At 39.1% G+C, this 19,808-nt stretch overlaps 1 protein-coding gene across 1 annotated transcript in view; it reads left to right on the top strand.

Annotated features, from left to right (window-relative positions):
* The first annotated feature begins 217 nt into the window (after nucleotides 1-217).
* LOC120433664 (nck-associated protein 5-like) overlaps nucleotides 218-19,808 on the top strand; it is a 45,724-nt gene continuing 26,133 nt past the window's right edge. The window contains exons 1-6 of the mRNA XM_039600332.1: nucleotides 218-348; nucleotides 2,771-2,861; nucleotides 5,779-5,949; nucleotides 13,461-13,529; nucleotides 15,862-15,900; nucleotides 19,505-19,624. Coding sequence (XP_039456266.1) covers nucleotides 2,772-2,861; nucleotides 5,779-5,949; nucleotides 13,461-13,529; nucleotides 15,862-15,900; nucleotides 19,505-19,624 — 489 coding nt within the window. The 5' untranslated portion in view covers nucleotides 218-348; nucleotide 2,771. The remainder of the gene's footprint in view (nucleotides 349-2,770; nucleotides 2,862-5,778; nucleotides 5,950-13,460; nucleotides 13,530-15,861; nucleotides 15,901-19,504; nucleotides 19,625-19,808) is intronic.

The raw sequence follows: 19,808 nt of genomic DNA, 5'->3' as shown, positions 1-19,808 counted from the left end.
AAGGTTTATCTTAGCAGCTGGGTGTTATTAACGTAGGCTGGTACTAGGTAGCTACTTCTGTTATTGATAGGAAGACAAAGTGGAGGTAGAGAGTAGAGCAAGGCTTTAGCTAGGGATTAGTGTTGGCTAGCATTAGCCTCTTTGCTCACGTGTCATATTTGCTGGGATGCTCATCTTGGCTAAAGAAAAACAGACTTAAAACAAAATGTGCTAATCAGGACAACTGATTTCTTCAAGTGCCCTTTTTTCCCTTTGTTTGAATGTGGATAGGACTGATGACTGATAGGAATGGACCAGGACGTCAGTAGCCAAAACTATTGCTGCTAGCTAATACACCAACTGTTTAGAGTATGTTTTAGTTTTTCATTTTTAGATGGGCAGGACTGTATTTGGATAAGAGGGTACCACTGAAGTGATGCTAGATAAAGTTACTGTAGCGAATTAGCAAGAGAAAAAAAACATGGAAAGAAAATTAACTAATCCAAAAGATATGCTATCTGACATTTGGTTGTTAATCAGGAAAGAACTGTATATAGAATAATTTTTATTTTTTTTTAAAAAAAGAGGAATTAGCAGAATTTAAGGAAGTAGCTAATGCAAGTGCTGACTAGCTACCTTAATTAACAGGGGGAAAAAAGCCTGGAAACAAAATCCATTATGCAGAAAATCTATATTGTAGTGCCATCTTGTTTTTTTCAAGATTGATGGAACCATAATTGGAATAGCTTAGAAATGGAAAGTTAGTAGCTACTGCGAAGTGGAAAAACTTAATGGCCGATTGTGTTTACAACCGTGTAGCAATGCCCTAATATCATCTCTTTTTTGTGTTTTTTGACGTTAACATCATGTTATATTGTAGAGGACCTAAAACATTATGTCTTGTTATTAGTTGTGGAAAACTGTCCTCTCAGTGGCAGCTCATGCAACTTATGTCAAATTCTCATGCTGCCAACATATAAATTATAAAGTGTGGAGATGTTCTATTAAAGATCAGCTGGTAACAGCTTCACATTCCCTGTTCTACACCTTTGCTTCCAATTAGTGAACTTCATTACTGTGTCCAGCAGCCTGGAAAAGTTACATTGTACTGCAGACATGTTAATGTCTCTACTCACTATCTGCCTTATCATTAACTTTTAAATTAAGGAGAATTTGGTCAGTGACCCAAATGTTAAGGTGTAACCCCATTATCAAAATTTAAACAGAGGATGGAGTCTTAGTCTGAGGTTAGTTTTAATATATGAATGAACAAAAAGTAATAACAACTATATTTTTCCAGTATGTCGGTCTCCGAAATGTGTTAATTAAATTGTTTTTATAAGCTGTATTAGCTTTATGAGTTAAGGGGTACAGCAGGTCATCTAATAATCAGAGATTAAGATTGGTTGTTTGATCCACAGCTGCTCCAGTCTGAATGCCAAAGTATACTTGGGCAAGACACGGATCCCTGTGTGAATGTTAGCTAGAGAGCACGTAGAAAAGACATAGAAAGAAGACTGCTGGTATGAATGGGTGTGAATGCTTAGAGTACTCCAGTAAAATTTAACAGTACTATATAAGAACCAGTCCATTTACCATTTACTGTCAGTGAGGTGGCTCATCACTTTGGTCCTGGTACCCACATGATGAATCCAGTGATCAGTCTCTGACTTTCCTTCAAGTTTCAGTGAGATGTGTTGTTTATGAAAATTTTGGTTACTAAACAGTTGTCCTATTGGTTAATCCGCTGCCTGGAGCGGGTTCAATGACTTAGACGAAACGGATGCTTGGTTAGGAATTCTTGTTGTCACATGTAAATGCAGCTGATTCAGAGTAGTGCAATTTTTCAATATTAAGACGTTAATGTTGTAAAATTGTGCATTTTAAACTGATCCATGATGTTTTCCTGAACCTAAACAAGTATTTTGTGAGAAAGGTGCAGGCTTAGGTGGGCATCAATGATGTTCCCTCCTGCGCCTGTGTCCAGTATGTCCAGTTGTGAGAAGAGTCTGAAGCGTTTCCTGCTCTGTGCTACATGTGAGAAAAGCAAACTTCATGCCCCGACCCTGTTTGGTGATCATGTGTGAAAAATGTAAAACACCACAACAAATGGTATTTGCTGTCAGCGGCTGAAAAGTCTAGCTGTATCCCTGACACCAAAATGCACCTTATGTGTATCTCAGAGAAGTTAGGGTTTTTTTTAACAGCACTGCAGAGACTGAGTTTCCCACATGGACCTATGCTCCCTGATTCTAACCAGTGATAGCAGGGTAACGTGGAAAATGGTAATAGGGAACAAGATACAAAAACTATTTCCCATTAAACTGATGCTAGATTTTAAGTCATGAGTTTCACAGAGCTGCGAGCAGGGATGTAACCTTACTCCCTCTCTTCAGCAGCCTCCTTGAGCACTTCTGGAAAGAAACCAAGTCAACTGAGAGGCATAGAATAGAATAGAATAGAATAGAATTCAACTTTATTGTCATTGCACATGCACAGGTACAGGGCAACGAAATGCAGTAGAGGTATAATCTCTCTAGTTTTCACTGGGTCTCCTCCAGGATGAGTGGTGGAGGGGTCCGGGCGGTGCTTGAACCCCTTCAGCTGGCTCAAATTGATGTGGAGGAGCAGCAGCTATGCCATAAAATGTCTATGGTTAAAATGTATTCTAAAATATAAATTATCCACAGTAATAATTAGCCTTTTACATGTCCTACAACACTTAATGGCAATTAATTCATCTCATTAAGAAGATGATATTTTAACAGGTTTTTTTTATTCCTAACCACAGCATGGAGGAGACGGTGCGAACGCTACTACAGAACCAGGACTCACTGGAAGGGCCCAAGGTGGACCCACTGGACCTTATGAAAGCATACAAGGTACCCAACACACTTTCAGTCACAAGTTCTTTCTTTCAGGTATGAAAGTTTCAGAAAAATCTGAAATATTGTGAAACAGACAAATTACCAACATCATTTGCAAAAATGTCTTGAACTCTAACAAGAAAATAAATTAACAGATGATATTTTTCATTTTTTATATAGCTGAAATACACGGGGTGATTTACTTTTAGATACACTATTGATCTCACTTTAAAATGCCTTTTTTGTTTTTAATCAAGTTTATAATACATTTATGCTTTGTGTAGAAGTGGGTGGTTGATGTGGTTCATTTTCATGTGCTTGCTGGAGTATTAAAAAAAAAAATTAATGGACACTTGCTGGGATGATGCATAGTTTTAAAACCTGCTGTACGCATGGGAATATTCATCCATGCAACTGCATATGACAAGGGATCAATGAATACATTTTAAATACTTTTTCCACACAGTCTTTTAAGTCTTTTTAGATATTTATGTTTATGAAAAAATATCGTGTTTATGGTACTACCAATAATGATGCAATAGTTTAGCTTGCGGGGGTCTGCGTTGTGTCTCCAGATAGATCCAAGTCCCCACAATGCAATCATTTTTTTGTGTTGAGGGGACACAGAGTCACACATGCTCAAGATCTTCAGCTTTGATGTTGTTTATGAGTAATGTTAGTGTGGCTGAATGTGCAAATCACAGGAGCTAATGAACCGTATAGCAAATGCAAACAAGTCTCATAATTAGTAATCTCAGCGTTATCCATCTTCCGTCCTTTTCATACTTCAATCCATCTTCTCCTGTTTGAGTCAAAGCTTTTTTAATGTTTGCATTCTACAGTTTTATACTAATAATGCAAAGTGAAAGATGATGCATCATTGCATTAAGGGCCAGCCTCATGTGCAGGCAGTTTATCATCTATGAGTGACGCTCCAAAAAACACATTAGAGTGCAAAACGCATGAAGCTTAAAGTGCTTGAACTGTGTGCATCAACCAAAACAATGATGGGAAAAAGAGAAGGCTGTCCTACACTGCTACATATACTCCATATACTGTATGCTATCTTCTTCTTTCAGCGCTCACTTTAGTAGTCACCGCAGTATTTCTAGGATCTTTTTGTGTCACACCATCCCCTGCATGTCCTCCTTCACTACATCCATGAACCTCCTCTGAGGTCTTTCTCTTTTCCTCCTTCCTGGCAGCTCCATATTCAACATCCTTTGTTCAGTATATCCTTTATCCCTCCTCTGCACATCTACAAACCATCTCAGCTTTGACTCTCTAACTTTGTCTCCAAATCCTCAAAACCAAAGCTGTCCCCCTGATGTATCTGTTTCAAACTTGTCCATCCTGGTCACTCCCAGTGAAACTCTGAGCATACAGTACTGTATACTCTATGTTGTAAACTCCATTTACTCTTTAACTGAGTATCAGTAAAATGATAAAAACAGCACAGAGGCAGCTCAGCTCTTTTTAAGGTCTTAACTTATATCCACTGAAAGTGTGGGAATTATTTTCTCTGACATGGATTATCACTAATCTCAGACTAAATACTTTTCCCAGTTGAAGTTTAATTGAAAGTTTTCATTTAGTCTAAGACTATGTTTGATCCATGACTGGGAAATAGGCTAAGTGCTACTTATTTCACTGCTAAATATGTTCTAATGCTATCTAAAGAATAGGGTCAGTTTACTACTAACATGTTCTTATTCCTGACTTTCCTAGAGTAGCTTTGCATGATTCACAGTTCAGAATAATCCTTACATTACATAATTTTCTCTGGGATTGATAAAGCATTCTGATTCATACCATAATAATAATAAAATAGTAAAACAGAAAAACCATCTTAAGTGTTGTCAAGAGCATGTCAAAGCAACAGGAGGCAATATAACTCTAACCGTGAAGAAACGTTGACCAGTCCAGTCCACATACAATAACATATTCTAACATGTAAAGAGGAGATAAAAGCACAAATCTTTTTGTGAGATTATTTTTTAGGGGCACATTTGTGGTGAAGAGAGCGGAGAGAGAGAGGGAAGGCACAAACTGTGGTCATGTGGCATCCACTGAGCTAAACTAGCACCCCAAAGGTGCACACCTTTGATGCTGACTTTGTTCACGTGTAAATGCAGAAACTGAATCTTTGAAAATCTTCACTGTGGCAGGAGTTTGTGAAAAGCTCAGTTTTCAGTGTCCAAAATGATGTTCACGTGTCGGCAAAAGTCCACAGCACACAGAAAAAGTGCCAAAATACGTGTGTACGAGTACAAACAAGCCATTATAGCCCTGCCCCCTTTATGGCAACTTTATTCTTATTGGCTGCCCCTCACAAACAATATGTGGGTGGGGTTTCTGTGCTCATAGCCAAAGCTGTGTACCTTAAATGACCATAATAGAGGTATCTCATCTCTATGACATCATAGAGAGCCAAGATTGGAAAAAAATGTGTGAAACTGAATGTTTAGAGCAGTGTGCAGTCTGAGCTTTTGTCTCACAGGGATTACGTCTACATTCGTTGACCTTATTATTTATTATTTTAAATTTTAGCCATGTTTAATATGAAAATCCACCCCAGTTACAGGTAATATGAGACAATGAAAAAGGAAAAAGCACAGTGGGTCTAATTTAAGTGTAGATAAATGGCATGGAGTTCCCCAAGACTCCATTTTGGAGCCTCTTCTTTTTAATGTCTACATAATCCAGTAGCCTAGAGCACTAGCTGGCACATTTCAGCATAAATAATAGAAGTTTAATAAATCTTTGAAGTGAAGCAAAGCAGCTTTATTTATGCAGTGGCTGCAGCTCTCGGTGTGCTGCTCATCAAGATTTATTGCTCTTATAACTGGAGCTTTATGGAATATGGAGCATTTAGTTTTCATCTCTTTGTGACTCCAAGGCATGCATGTTTGATATGCTCTCTGCTTTCCAGGACAAACTCCTGGAGGAAATGTGGAAGCAACAGGACAGTCTGGAGGGTCCCATGTCTGCCACACCAACAGCAGAGATGTCCACCTCACCCGAGGCCGGTGGTGGCGACGGCGCATCAGAGGACAATTCAAAGGACAGCAATCCCCTGTTGGAGCGGCTCAGAGCGCTCGAGGTAATAAAGTGGATTGCACGGTCCAGTTCTTAGGCTTTGCCCACAACTTTTCACTTTCACCATTCTGAAATGTCAGACTGAGAAATATATTTAATTAAAAGTATTACATTTGATGGTTAGAAATAAACAGGTGGCATTGGATGAACATAACTCTGACTGCTGTATCTTTATGTAGGAAGGGTTATTGAGTAGGTGTTGATGGTTGAAAAATTATGTGGTTGTAGGGCACCCCTAATGCTTTCACTGTGACCGGTTAAGAATACAAACTATGTGTTAGTTTTTTCCCACTCTCAAAAACAGTGAGGTCAACAGCAGGTCAGCAGATTGTGCTGTTATAGCTTCAAGATACCATTCACAAGGTGTCAGACAACATTATGTGGTGATGAAATGTAAAAGTGTTAGCCAAAGCCAAGGGTGCTTTACATTATTAAGGAAATCAGAAGAAAAACTCAAATCTCCCAGAAGCAGGGAGCATTAAACACGTAGTTTTTAAATGTCTATGTTATTCAGTTCAGTCTCTTAACACAGAGTTCCTGCACCATTATAAAAAGAAAATGAAAGCAATGCTTCTTAAGACCTTCTTACGCCATAAGAACCGAGACCCATTTCTCCTTTAATTTATAGAGAACATAAAACAGAGCAACCATGGGATTCACATGACACTGAAGTTAATTTCTTTGGATTTTTGACTTCTGGCCAGAAAACACAAGTAACATGAAAAAGTCACTTGAATTTGGGATTTTCAGTAATTATCAGCAGGGTTTCTGTCATACCCAGCAGCTGCTAGCCCTAAAATTAGCATTGGTTCATCTTATTTTCCTGTTTTAGGAAAGCTGTTTGATACTGGCGCTAAATTTTTTATTTTGGTAGGTAAGTCACATTTATATATGTGCTATATATATATATTCAGCTGGAGCTGAAGAAGTTAAATTTGATGGGTGGTGCATAGTTAATTGAAAACAATTAAAATTAGGTCTTGTAAACCATTTGGGTGTGTCATTATGTGGGACACCACAGAGCCTGTGGACAATAATAGAAACAGTTCGGTTTCTCTGTGATTGTTGAAGGTTTTTAAGTCCTTATATGAGCACTGCTGATAAATAAAGTTAAAGACAAAAGTGGCATTGTTGGTTTTCTTGTGTTATAAATAATAGTTTTGTTGATCTTTAGAAAATCCAGAGTTTTACCAATAGCGGTTTTCACAGATAAAAACAAGATGAAACTATCATTAAATATAAAAATATTTAATGAAAGAGTGAAAAGAACCAATACTATTTTAACTTTAGATATTTAGCTCACATCAGTCTACTGAGGTTCAATAATTCACCAATTTTTTAAAATTAAACAAGCTTTTGAGTAAAGCCTACGATACTTTCTCTTCATGCTGGAGGTGAAAAATAAATATGAGAAAACAAGTAGAAATAATCAAAAAACAAGTGTTGGGACCTACAACGCTACAGTCACACTGGCTTAAATAGTGGTTGGAAATTGAAGCACAACCAGAATTACCAAAGCTGCGATCTCATTGCCTCTGAAATGGCTGCTTTGAAGACAAGATCAGTATTGCAACCAGTCACAGTCAGCCGCCATCTTCAAAGTGACTTTAGTGAGTCCGAATGGCAATAAGATGCGTTCATTCTGTGATTTAATGGGGTCAAGCTGGCAATTACATGCAATTTGTTTGTGATAATAAATTATTAACTGTGAAAAATTTGTCAGCATCACATATCTGTTTTCATCTTTTGCAAATCTGTTGTCCCATCTACATCCAAAGAAATTACCATTAAACATAAAATCACTACTTAAAGCCAGAACCACATATTCCTCCAGATAGTGACAGATTTGCTGCAGGGCGGGAGCCCAGCAAACTTGCTGTCACCTTGTAATAGAATGATGCGTTTGAGTGTTTTGAACGATCAACCATCTAGTTTTCCTAGTCGTAGGGTGGTTGCCATCCTATTTTTACTCAGATGCAACTCCATTATTGTGTAATAGTAGAACTATTTTAGTAGTATAGCACCCCCTAGTGTTACAGACCATGTAATTACACCCTAAAATAAATTAGTTTGATACGGATTTACTAACATATAGAAATTATAGTCAGTAGGAATATTTTTTAACCTATTTAAAAATTGATTTTCCTTTCATTTCAAAATTTAAGACTTTTTAATGACCCATGGGAACCCTATAACATCAACTTGGTTACACGTTACCTGCACTGAAAAAAAGGGATTGGCCAGCTCTTGGATTTATGTAAGCATCTTGCGTGTATTTAACACAATTGCCTCATGGTTTAAAGTTAAGTGTAACTATATAGTGTAGAAACTACATAATATGCAGAGCGGGTAGATTAAATTGTTCATATCATGTTCGAGTGAAGTAAGTCAATGATAAGCGCTATATAAATACAGGCCATTTACCATTTACCATAGCAATGTTAAATCTCGCGACACTGCACGGGATTTCAGTCGCATGCGCTTTGGATCGTGGTTTGAGGAAGGCATCCATCTCAGTCAAGTCGAACAGCCGCCTCTACTTTTTTTGGTATTCCGAAAGAAGTAAATTGGGTGGTTGTTACATTAAAAAAGTCTACCTTGTAATTTGAACACAAAATTTTCATGTTTCTATCTTGAACGTAATTAAATCATGTAGGATCTGTACAAAATTCAACAACTTAATTTGTTCTTGTTGAGATGACCTGATACAATCTAGTAAGAGTGGTTAGTTGCTGGATTCATGAAATTAACAAGATCACATGCGATTTCAAACTGCAGGAAAATCACTCGAGTTATAAGAGGCAGATCACTACACACCATGTGTCTGCTATCGCGATTTATTGTGGTTTAACCTGTCAAGGACAAAAACGTACAGAAAATTCTGCATCAAGCCTTGAAATTTCCTACTTTTGTCAACCCTAGATTGGTGACATGGTGGTTAGCGCTGTTGTCTCACAGTAAGAAGGTCCTGGGTTCAAATCCACAATATGACTAATTTGCACTGGTTTCTCTCTGGGTATTCTGGTGTCCTCCCACAGTTAAAAGTCATGCAGTTATTAGAGTTAGCTTAGGTTGATTGGTGATTCTAAATTCACCATGAATGTGGATGCAAATGGTTGTTTGTCTCTATGTGATTGACTGGTGAGTTGTCCACTGTGTACCCTGCCTTGTAACCTAGCCCCCCTGCAACCAGGATAAAGATCGGAGGATGTTAGTTGTTTGTAGATCCATTCAACTTTTGTGTTAACCAGACTCTAGACTTTGTTGAACATTATGTAATATGAAGACAACATGTAGTATTTAAGTGATCAAGTGGTACTGTGGTAAAGGTTATTGAATAGTGTTGAAATAAAATGACAAAATTGTGAAGGATTAAAATATTCCAAGAGCTCAACTTACTTCATCTAAACATGTTTCAATCACGCTTTATGAACACAAAATGCACAGTTTTATTGACTATGAATAAGTTGTGTTGTTTTAACTCAGTTGTTTAAGTTTCTGCCAAAGCAAAACGTTTGTGTGCAACCAATGTCCACTATTGAATCAAGTAAATCCAACATGGCCTTTTTTTCAGTGTGTTTAGATTTAGATTTAGGGTCACATCTGCCCTTTTTGTATGGTTATTTAGTTATTTCGCATATTCAGAAGGAAATCCTGTTGTCCAATGACATGTACAATACTTGAAATTAACATATAAATCTTCTAGTTTCTGAAACTATGCTTTTTTAGCATGTGGACAATGTGCAGGCATAACCCTACCCCTACATGGTTTGCCAGTAACCTGGTGGATGTTAAGGGGTTAAATTGAATTGCTTGCAAATGATAATTAACAACCATTATATGTTGCTCAGAGCATCCAAGTTTGTATGGTGCTTTCATTTTTTTTAAAAAACCAGTGAGCAAAGCAGAAGAAAAACAAGCACACACATCGTGTTTTGTAAGGCCTCTGTCCATCTTTGAATAGGACAACAAAAGAGGCTCTATTATGTTGAAGCGCGGTCCTAAGGGCACAGAAACTGCAGAAGACAAAGGAGTTATTCATATCCAGGAGGTGATAATTAAAAGGCTGACAGGGTAGTTAACATTTGGAGTCAGTGTTCCAGTGAATGTACAGTATGCCCCCACCGTTACATCTTCCCTGCTGAAAAGGTAATAGGACTCACCATCTGCTGAGATCTCGGGAAGCCATTATTGATGGAACTTCTTTATCCACTGAAAAGCCTCACAGAAAAAAAAAAAAACAGAGAAAAAAAAGAGTGAATTCACTCGGCTTTGCCTGTGTTGTTTTGTTGGCTGTGCAACACAGTCTCACAGCAGTCCATGAAATACTCATGAAATTTAATCTGCTGCTGCTTCAGGGATACAAATTCTTCTTTTTTAATGGGGTTACTGATCATAGATTTCTTTCTTTTTTTAATTTAAATGAAGACAGTTTTCAAACTTAAGAGTATGAGTATCCTCCAAACTGAATATGAGGAAAAATAAGAAGCTTTTTTTTTATTTCATGTTGTACTATCTGTGATGCTTTCAGACAGAAGGACATATCCTACAGTTGAGTTCTTAGCCTTGAATGTTTTAATACGAGGCTAAGGTCACACACCTCAAGGTAGTAATAGAGCCCTAACAACACTAGCAAGGGCTAGGCACCAAGGTAAGGTCTAAAAAACCCCAGAACTCCAATAAAACTCCAAAAAGAAAAAAAACAAACACCAGAACTACAAAAATATGACAGAGATTTGGCAAAAATCTAAATAAAAATGGACATCTTTGCAATGAAACCATTTGGAAACACAAGGAATAGACTGTAATGCTTAATGTAAATGGGTTGGCTTAATTTTTCAAGTTCAGAGGTTACCCTTTGGCAAAAAGTGACTCTGCAGAGCGCCAGGTAAAAAGACTCAAATTAGCCCTCATCATTAAACAATCAATTTCATTTATTAGGGCAAAAAAAGCTATCCACACCGACTTGGCCTTATGTGAAAAAGTAACTAACCCAACCTCCTTGTTAAATTATTAATTAACACATTTTTTTGAAACCTGTTGTATTAAGAAATGACTTAAATAGAAGCCCTAACCCTTTTTCACACATGGCCAGGGAGGTTTGGATAATTTATTTCCTTTAACAAATTAAACTGCTTTCTTTATTAACTCAAGTAATCTTTGCATGGCATAAACATTTGTTTGGTGATCTGAAACATGTAAGTGTGACAATTATGCAAAAGAATAAGAAGTCAGGACGGTGGCGGATACTTTTTCATAGCACTGTACAGTACGTGTGTCTAATTCTGCATCCAGCATGAGTTTAGTGATTTCCGGCATCAGTCCATGCAGGATTTACAGTGATATTTTAGTGAAAGTTAATTTTCCTTGGTAATAACCTGGTCGAAGCCTGTATAACGAGTTTGTCATTAACGATGGTCTTTTAGAATAAAGTAACACCTTAAATTGCATCAATTTTCCTGCCTACTCTGATGACCCTAAATGGATGATTCGGAGTGTGTTTTTGTGGCTTTCACGCTGTTGCTTCTTCATGGTAGCTGCCTTTATTTTATCCACATTGTAATTAAACTTTAATGTCAAACTGAAGAGTGAGAGAGAGAGACGCACATTAGAGAGTTTTCCATTTAGTTTCAAACTACTTTCCAGTCATTATGGCACACTTGGGTACCTTCCACATAGTCCACCACAGAAAATAAAATATTTGCTTTGAAAACCTCCAAAAAGTGAGAATATAAATAATAAAAATAGAGGGAACCGACTTTCTTCTAACTGAGGGGAACTGCTGAACTGCTCAGCTCCTCCACCAAATCTGAGTTTTCAGTGAAAGTTGACAGTTAAGTCTGAAACACTGATTGATGTGATGGTTTCTGCAGATCGACCAAGTTAACGGTGCACAAACAAGGACGAGGGAGCCCGACTGTAAGCACGCTGCCAAACATTTACAGCTTTGCAAGTGATTTATCTGTACATGCAGGATCACTTTGTGGGGGTTTAATATGTTTCGCAGATGCAAAAACAATTTATTTCAAGCCAGATTGATTGACACCTATAAACTTTTTTTTTTACTTGCATTCTACTGAATGACACATTAATCCATCAGGCTCATTTGTAAAGATGGTGTAATGCAACTGCAAGAGCAAGTGTGAACTCATAACATAACAGGCTGAAAGTTCAGTACCAGAACTTGGACACGCACAAACGCACAGCTTGTATTTGCAAACACTATAAGACATGCATAGGACTGTATGTACTGCGATACCAGCAGATATACTTCATGCAAGTATCAGTATAATGGCAATTCAGTCCAGTTCAGTTTATTTATATAGCGCCAAATCAAAACAACAGTTGCCTCAAAGTGCTTTGTATTATTAAAAAACATACAATAAGAGAGAGAGAAAACATAAACACACACACTGACACAGCCAAGCTGCACAAGACAAAGCAGCCAATGCCAGATAGATGCTAAGTTAGAGCTGACTAGCACTAACTTAGCATCTATCTGGCCACTCAATGGTTATGAAGCTTCAAGCTGAGTGTTTTGGCCATCTTGTTTTTTAAACCAGGTGTGACCAGCGAGTCTGACTGGTGGACTTCATTTCTAAGTTGACATTAGCCGGCGTGGCTCCTTGTAGATGCTTTAACCAAACGGGGAATTTAGGCACTTGGAGCAGAAAGTCACAGGTCCCTCTAACAGTCTATGTGAAGGACTGAGCTCAATGTGACCTCAGTCCTCTTCCAAAAGAGTCGGGGAATGTCTTATTTATTAAGTTAGTCAGTTTAGAAAATAAGGTTTAAAACATGACAAAGCTATCTAACCGACATTTAAATGTCCAAAGTTCCCATTTTAAGAGTCAAGTAAACCGTTCCCTCATGCCTGAAGCTGGTAATCAGCATCATTTCAGCCGCTGAAATACTGTGTTGTTTACCTCTGCCTGCTGCACAGGGATAGAGGTGGTGTTGATCGGTGTGGGGTGAGTTCTTCTTTGAACTCTGTTCACTCCTGTGATCAGCCATTTCTGTGATCTTCTGTGAACTTGTTGTTCAGAGGAGTTGCCCACAGCACTAAGTGAAAACAAGCCAGCTCAGGTGGCCTGGCCTTTCAGATTTACGAGAATAATCACTTGTGTAGAAAGTCGCCCGCTGAGTTCCCAGAATGGTGTCGGGCCTGAACCTCTGTCAGTAATTGAATTATAGCTGAGGTACCTCAGGTCAGCCTCGCAGACACAGTGAGGGTCTGCAGGATTGAGTTGGGATACCTGAAATTTAAAGCATCATTCATTTAGGACCATCTCTCTCCAGTGAAACCAACAAATCCAAGTGCTGCAGGGAGAGTACGCCTAGATAGACAGCTCACCTCCATCCAGAGAAAACAGCATCGCGACCTTTAACATTTCTCATAGTTCTGTAATTAATCACATTTTCTATCCTACATATTTTTGTTTATTTTCTTATTTATATGACAGTGCATTCATAAATTATTAATGCAGTTTGCTTGCGTGCGTTTTGTGTCTGCAGGCGGAAAACTCTGCTCTGTCGATGGAAAACGACAACCAGAGGAAGCAGTACGAACGCTGTTTGGATGAGGTGAGTGCTCCCACACTGCAGAAGATATACAGCATGTGTTTACAATGAAATCACACTATTATTTTTCATGAATAATTAAGGCTTCTTATATTTGTACTGATTTGTACCACCAAAAATGGTCATTCTCCAGTAAATGGCATTTTTAGGGTCTGAAAAATTAAGCTGGTATACAGTACCAACCCATAGTGAGTCAGTCCTCACAAAACCCTAAAAAGACTGCACATAAAAAACGGAAGTTACACCCTTACATGTTTAGCTCAGAGAGATCTAATGCTGGCTAGCTTGATTAGCAGGCTGCATCCATAGACTGTACTGGTGTAATGCACAGACAAAGTCATAAAAACATATCAGGACATAATGAAACTCATCTGTAATTCTTAGCAGGTCTAAAAATGAAATAAAAACAACCTGAGATGAACAAAAGCACATGACATATGACACTGGGTCATTTATTGAACAGTAATCAAGCCAAAATGCAGAAGTAGGTGTATGATAGCGGAATGCTGAGGACGACAGACATCAGCAGTGATGCCCATCAGGTCTGCAAAGGGTTATAAGGTTCTTTCCAAACAATTTGAAGTCCATCATTCTCCAGTGAGAAGGATTGTTCATGAGTGGAAAACATTCAGGACAGCTGCCAATCTTCCCAGGAGTGAACGTCCCAACTAATTTATCACCAAGGTCGGAACAATGTAACGCTCAGAGAGACTGCAAAAAACCCCACGTTAGATATATATAAATGTTAAAGGGGGGATGTTCTCCCATAGACTTCTGTGGGTTTGGACATCCTTTTGCAACCACAGGTGCTGCCTCCCTCGGTGGCCGTTAAAAGGAAAGCAAGTTTAGAAAAACCTCCTTGTGATTGCCCTGCAGTCTCCTGCAGACAAGTCAGCGTCTTCCAGCCAAACTGTTGCAGCCAAACCCGGCAACCTGCTAGTGATCAAAGCAATTCCAAGGAAGTTTTTGTGGCAGCACCACGTACCTGTTTGCAGCCAATTTCACCTAGCAATGGCCAGCAACCACTCTCCAACCAATCAGGGGATACCATTTTACTGAACAGGTGTGTGTGACTGAGGCCTGAGTTTGTCCTAATGCTGTGGATGCCCTGTATATACTCTGGACGCAGCTCACTGTGGTCATTTACATGCTGTTTTCACATCAACAACCTTTCTAATTCCAACCATCCCAAAGGTAAATGAATATAGAGAGGATTATTTACTTGGAGTGGAAGATGAATTTCCCCCCCAAAAACCCCTAAAATGTCCACACAGTGCTGTCTACTTCTCAGGACTCCGACAGTCTTGTGATTGTAGCTACAGCAGGAGACGCACAAACACACTTAGTTTATTATGAGCACTGGTGGAGTCTACAGAGGGATGCCCAGATCTTTAATTGAAGCAGACAGACAGCAGAGCTCCTGGCTATATGGAGGAACGAGTCTCGGCGTTCAGGAGCACGGACTCTCACCTCTAACATGAGGCTGTCTAACTGCACTCCTTCGCTCTGACAGCACTTTGAAAGTCTCTCCATCTTTTCCTGCATCTCTCTCCAGCCACCACGACGGTGCTACTTTAGTTTTTTAGCAGCCTTCGCTAATGGGCTTGGTACCATGGAGATTGCTGCCCATGAGAATCTGGCTGAAGACAGATATTTCAGAGTTTCTGCTGTGGGATTAATTTCTCTGCTGCCGCCGCCGCTTCTGCTGCTTTTCAGTCTCATTATGCACATGATTTTTTTTTTTTTTTTTTTGGGAGAGGGAGGCGGGGGCATTGAGATGGTTTCCTGTCATCATCTGAATGAGCTGAGGCGAGGCGTTTTGATAGAAAGATGAAAGAGGTGGAGGGAAATAATTTTGTGGCACACACACAAAAAAAGTCAAAACATAGTTATTATTCCAGTGCCAAGATATAATGTATGCCTCCACTTCAGAAATCAAAATAAGCAGGAAAGAAAGCGTTTCAGATTAGTCCTCTTCTTCTTTTTAAAAAAATCAATCAACAAAACTGAGCTGAACTTTTTCTTCTTCCTGCAGAAATTCACACAGAATACAGAATGAAAAAGTTAGGACATCAACATTAACCATGTGTATATATTTTCTGTGGTCAGACATGCAGTAACCGCAGGCAACAGCTGTGTGGTTTCAACGAGCCCGACTCTGATGCAACACCATGTCAGTTTGTCCTCACGGCACCGTCCACGCCTCTAAATCCTCATTTTTGAACTTTATTCTCCGTCGTTTTACAATCTCTTTGCATGTCAGAGTCACAGAGTTCAGCTCTTAAAATAATGACCAAACTTTTTTAAACACATTGTTCCTTCTCGTGTCTTTCAGGTGGCTAATCAGGTGGTCCAGGCTCTTCTCACGCAAAAGGTTTGTACCAAAGCATCGTTAAACCAGCCGGTCCTCGTTATCACTCAGAAAGATGGTGACCGTCATAATGAGGGCTACCTAACATGAAGAAAGATTTACAGCATATGTCTCAGTGTCTAGAAATCACTGATATTTAAAGGCATTTTCACACATGAACTTTAGACAGTTTTCCACAGCTGTGGGTTTTCAAAGACAAACTTCACAGTGGTTTCATCCAGTGCCTACTATTCCCTTCCCCAAACTCATTTACTGTGAAGAAAGGGCATGCAAGTCAATGTTATTTACTTCTACAGTAGAGCTGACTAAAATATGTTTACTGTTGTAACCAGACTGTTTTTTCAGCTTCCTGTTAAACATTGCTCTTCACTGTAACCACTATACTATTACAGGGCAGCCACGTCTCCAAATGTAGACTTATAGAGTCCTTTTTGCGATTTCCCTTATAGTAAACCCACATGATATAACCGCACTGCTAAAGCGAGGCACAGCCACGTTCTGTGGACGCTAACCTCCAAGAAAAGAGGGCTACTACTGCAAGCACTGCTTATGTTGATATGATGGACTACAATTACTTCACCAGTGTGATAGAAACATAAAGGATCAGATTCTCAGACATTCTGAGTTCAAGCCTCGTCCTTGACCATAAACTTTTTCTTTTTTTTTTTTTCTTTTTTTTTCTTTATTTTTTTTCATAAACTTTTTCCAGTTCGTGTCTTCATTTATTTTTCCTTGTAGTCTGGTACTGGGCTTCATCCATGTCTGGGAAACCTGCTGAAAGATGTTGTCATGTTGGTTTTTCCTTTAATTTGTCATGTGTTTGTATATGATGGGTTGTTGGCCACACATATTATCAGAAGATGTGACCTTTGGCTGTAGGAAATGTTTAAAACAGAAGCATTTTTCAATATTTTCTGACATTTCGTAAGCAAAACAAATTAACTGTGAAAATAATTGGCAGATTAATGGATGATGAAAATAATAATTAGCTACAGTCCTAATCCTTCAGTGCAGTTTTCACAAAGAGTTTCTTCATATTAAGACAAATACAAAAACACAGTATATTAACATAAAGATGATAAAACACACAAAATAAAAGCTATAAACTCAATTAAAACCTGCTGATTGTTTCAAAACCGAAATTCAAGCTCAGACATTTTTATAAGTATAATAATTACAATAATTTCATAATAATAATTTTATTCTAACACTTTGGGTAAACAAAGTGCTTCACATTTAGGATAAAATCCACAAATTAAATTGATTTGTGTCACATCATTGAAAAGATGAGATTTAAAACTTAAAAACTTCACAAATGCTTTGCTTCCAATTTTTTAGTTTTTACTTGTAGTCCTAAACCTAGGTCTTTTGTTGTTTTTCTGGGTGGTGACACCAGTCATTCAGGAGAAAGTTGGCTCATGACCCTTGTGGCAACTATGAAATCACCTTTAATGCATAAGTTAGCCATGTCAACAGCTCTGACACAGCAGTACTAACTAACCACCCATGTTGTTCCATGAGAGCTTTACCATTCGGACTAAAAGATGCACTTAAAATCCTTTAACTTTCTCAAAAATCAACAGTGCACCTTATGTATGAATTCTGGTTGTGCTTACTGACCTCGAACTGATTTTATGTGGTACACGGCGCTCAAAAATCTGTCAAAAAATGTTTTAATACCACTTTGGTAAGCTACGAAGCCGCACCGCTTGATGGATTGTCGGAGCATTACGGCTACCGTAGTCAGTGTTGCCAACTCCTCAGTAAGGAAAATCGCTATTGGCTGTCCTAAAAGTCGCTAGACGTCGCTAAATGACGTCATCGTCTAATCTGCTTAATTGGTCATGCCAATGTAATTGTAACCTCCTTTGTAGGAGAGAAAAATAACATCGTGGAAGAGACATAATGTGAGTTAAAAACGTCCTAAATGAATTTAGAATTTATTTAGAACTACAAATTAAATTTCTTTTAGCAATTATTGTTTTTTTATGTCACAATTCCAACCCTGCTCCTTTATCCAGGCTTGGACCGGCAAAAGTGACCCGAAATAGGCACTCTGGTGGAGTTACTTTGTGTGTGTGTGTGTGTGTGTGTGTGTGTGTTTATAAGTAGTTTTAAACCTTGTAATCCACAAAACAACATAACAGCAAAAGAAGAACTGACTGCGTTACAGTCAGTGCGGGAGCAGCGGCTTCGCTCATGCGCGATTCATTTGCAGTTTGGACGCATAGATGTGAACATCTACCCTGATAGCAGCTGGGGGAGGACTATCCTCCGCCCGTGAGCGCTTTGGCACGAGTGAGGTGCCCACGGCAGCACTGAGAGAAAGAGCGATACATGCTTTCACGTCAAAAAGTCGTCTTAAATGACTCTCCAATAACACCAGAAAAAGTCGCCAGATTTGTCGCTAGTCGCTTTTTAGAAAAAAAGTCGCTAAGGGGGTCTGAAAACTCGCTAAATATAGCGACAAAGTCGCTAAGTTGGCAACATAGTGAAACTAAACAGAATGAACGCTCACTTTTTTCCACTCGATAAAAGTTAACGGGAGGGTCCCCGAATGTTAGGGACAAATGCAATTGCATGATGCTGTAAACGGACCAAACTTCAGTCAGGAGAACAACTGAGATAATCCATCCACAATATGAGGTTAGTCATTAACATACTGCAACAACACAGGAATAGAGCATCTGCGAGAGAATTAAACATTAATGAATGAATGATACAGAAGTGGAGGAAGCGAGAAGAATGAGTTGAGTAAAGTTAGACTTATATGTTTTGTTTCGCTTAATGCACCTTATGTATGAAAACAGACCCGTTCATCGACAGTGCACCTTATAAACCGGTGAGCCTTGTGATCCAAAAAATACTGTAAATTACACCAGGGCCATTTCAGAAGCAGTCTTTAGTCTGCACAGGGTCCTTTATTTTGAAAATATACTCCATTTCTGCTCTGTGCAGCTCCACACAGGCTCCTTAAAAAACAGACCCAGTACTATTTTAAGGAATGAGAACCTGAGCGCTGTTTCTGGGACCCTGCAGCACTGAAATACTGTCATGAGTGGACACGATTCAATCGAGCACCCGCAGTGGAGTCAGAAAGAGACGCAGCCACGCCCAGTGTATTCTCAGGGAGGCTGCACGCTGTATGCTCTGTTTATTGTCATCAAATATTCTCAATTCCTCTTTCCCTGGTCTCATTCTTGGACCCACTATGTGCCGAAATCTTGTAAACACCCCTGGCAGAAGTACCCTGTTGTGACCAACAATGCTGCTATAAACAGAAAGTCTGATATTTATGTAACATATGAAGGGTTTTGCTGTAAGTTTCTGTGAAGAATGGTCACAGTGGCTGTGAGAAATTGACTACAGTTTATAAGTATACTTCATGCGGTATCATGGGGGTTTCAAGCCTTAGCCCCCCTCTTAAGTCACACCTCTGTAGGTCCTCCTGTCCAGGTTGCTCGTGTTTTTGAGCACCATCATGTGCATCTCTAGCTGAATACAGCATTGTTCCCCGTGGCTGCTAAATTAGCATCTGATGCACGTGTATGTCTCTGAAGCGCCGCCGTCAGTCGCCGTCAACTGTCCATTTTTTATTTGTTTCCAGGACCTCAAAGAGGAGTGTGTGAAGCTGCGGACCCGTGTGTTTGACTTGGAGCAACAAAACCGCATACTGAGCGTGCTGTTTCAACAACGTGTCAAAATGTCCACGACTCCCGTCTCCCAGGTAGGAGCTCACGGCGCGGCGGATACAAACACAAACTGACAGAGCTAGCATGCTCCAAGGCTGTTTGAATTTTACATGAGCAGCGCTCCACTTCTAAAGGTTACTAACTTTCAGCAAGGACCACAAAGACAGAGAAACCTGCCCTGGATGTGTTCAAATGAACTCGCAGAGAGGTACAGCGGGT

This window comes from Oreochromis aureus, linkage group 16 (assembly GCF_013358895.1).
Source record: "Oreochromis aureus strain Israel breed Guangdong linkage group 16, ZZ_aureus, whole genome shotgun sequence".
Lineage (NCBI taxonomy): Eukaryota > Metazoa > Chordata > Actinopteri > Cichliformes > Cichlidae > Oreochromis > Oreochromis aureus.
This window is presented reverse-complemented; position numbering and strand designations above follow the sequence as displayed.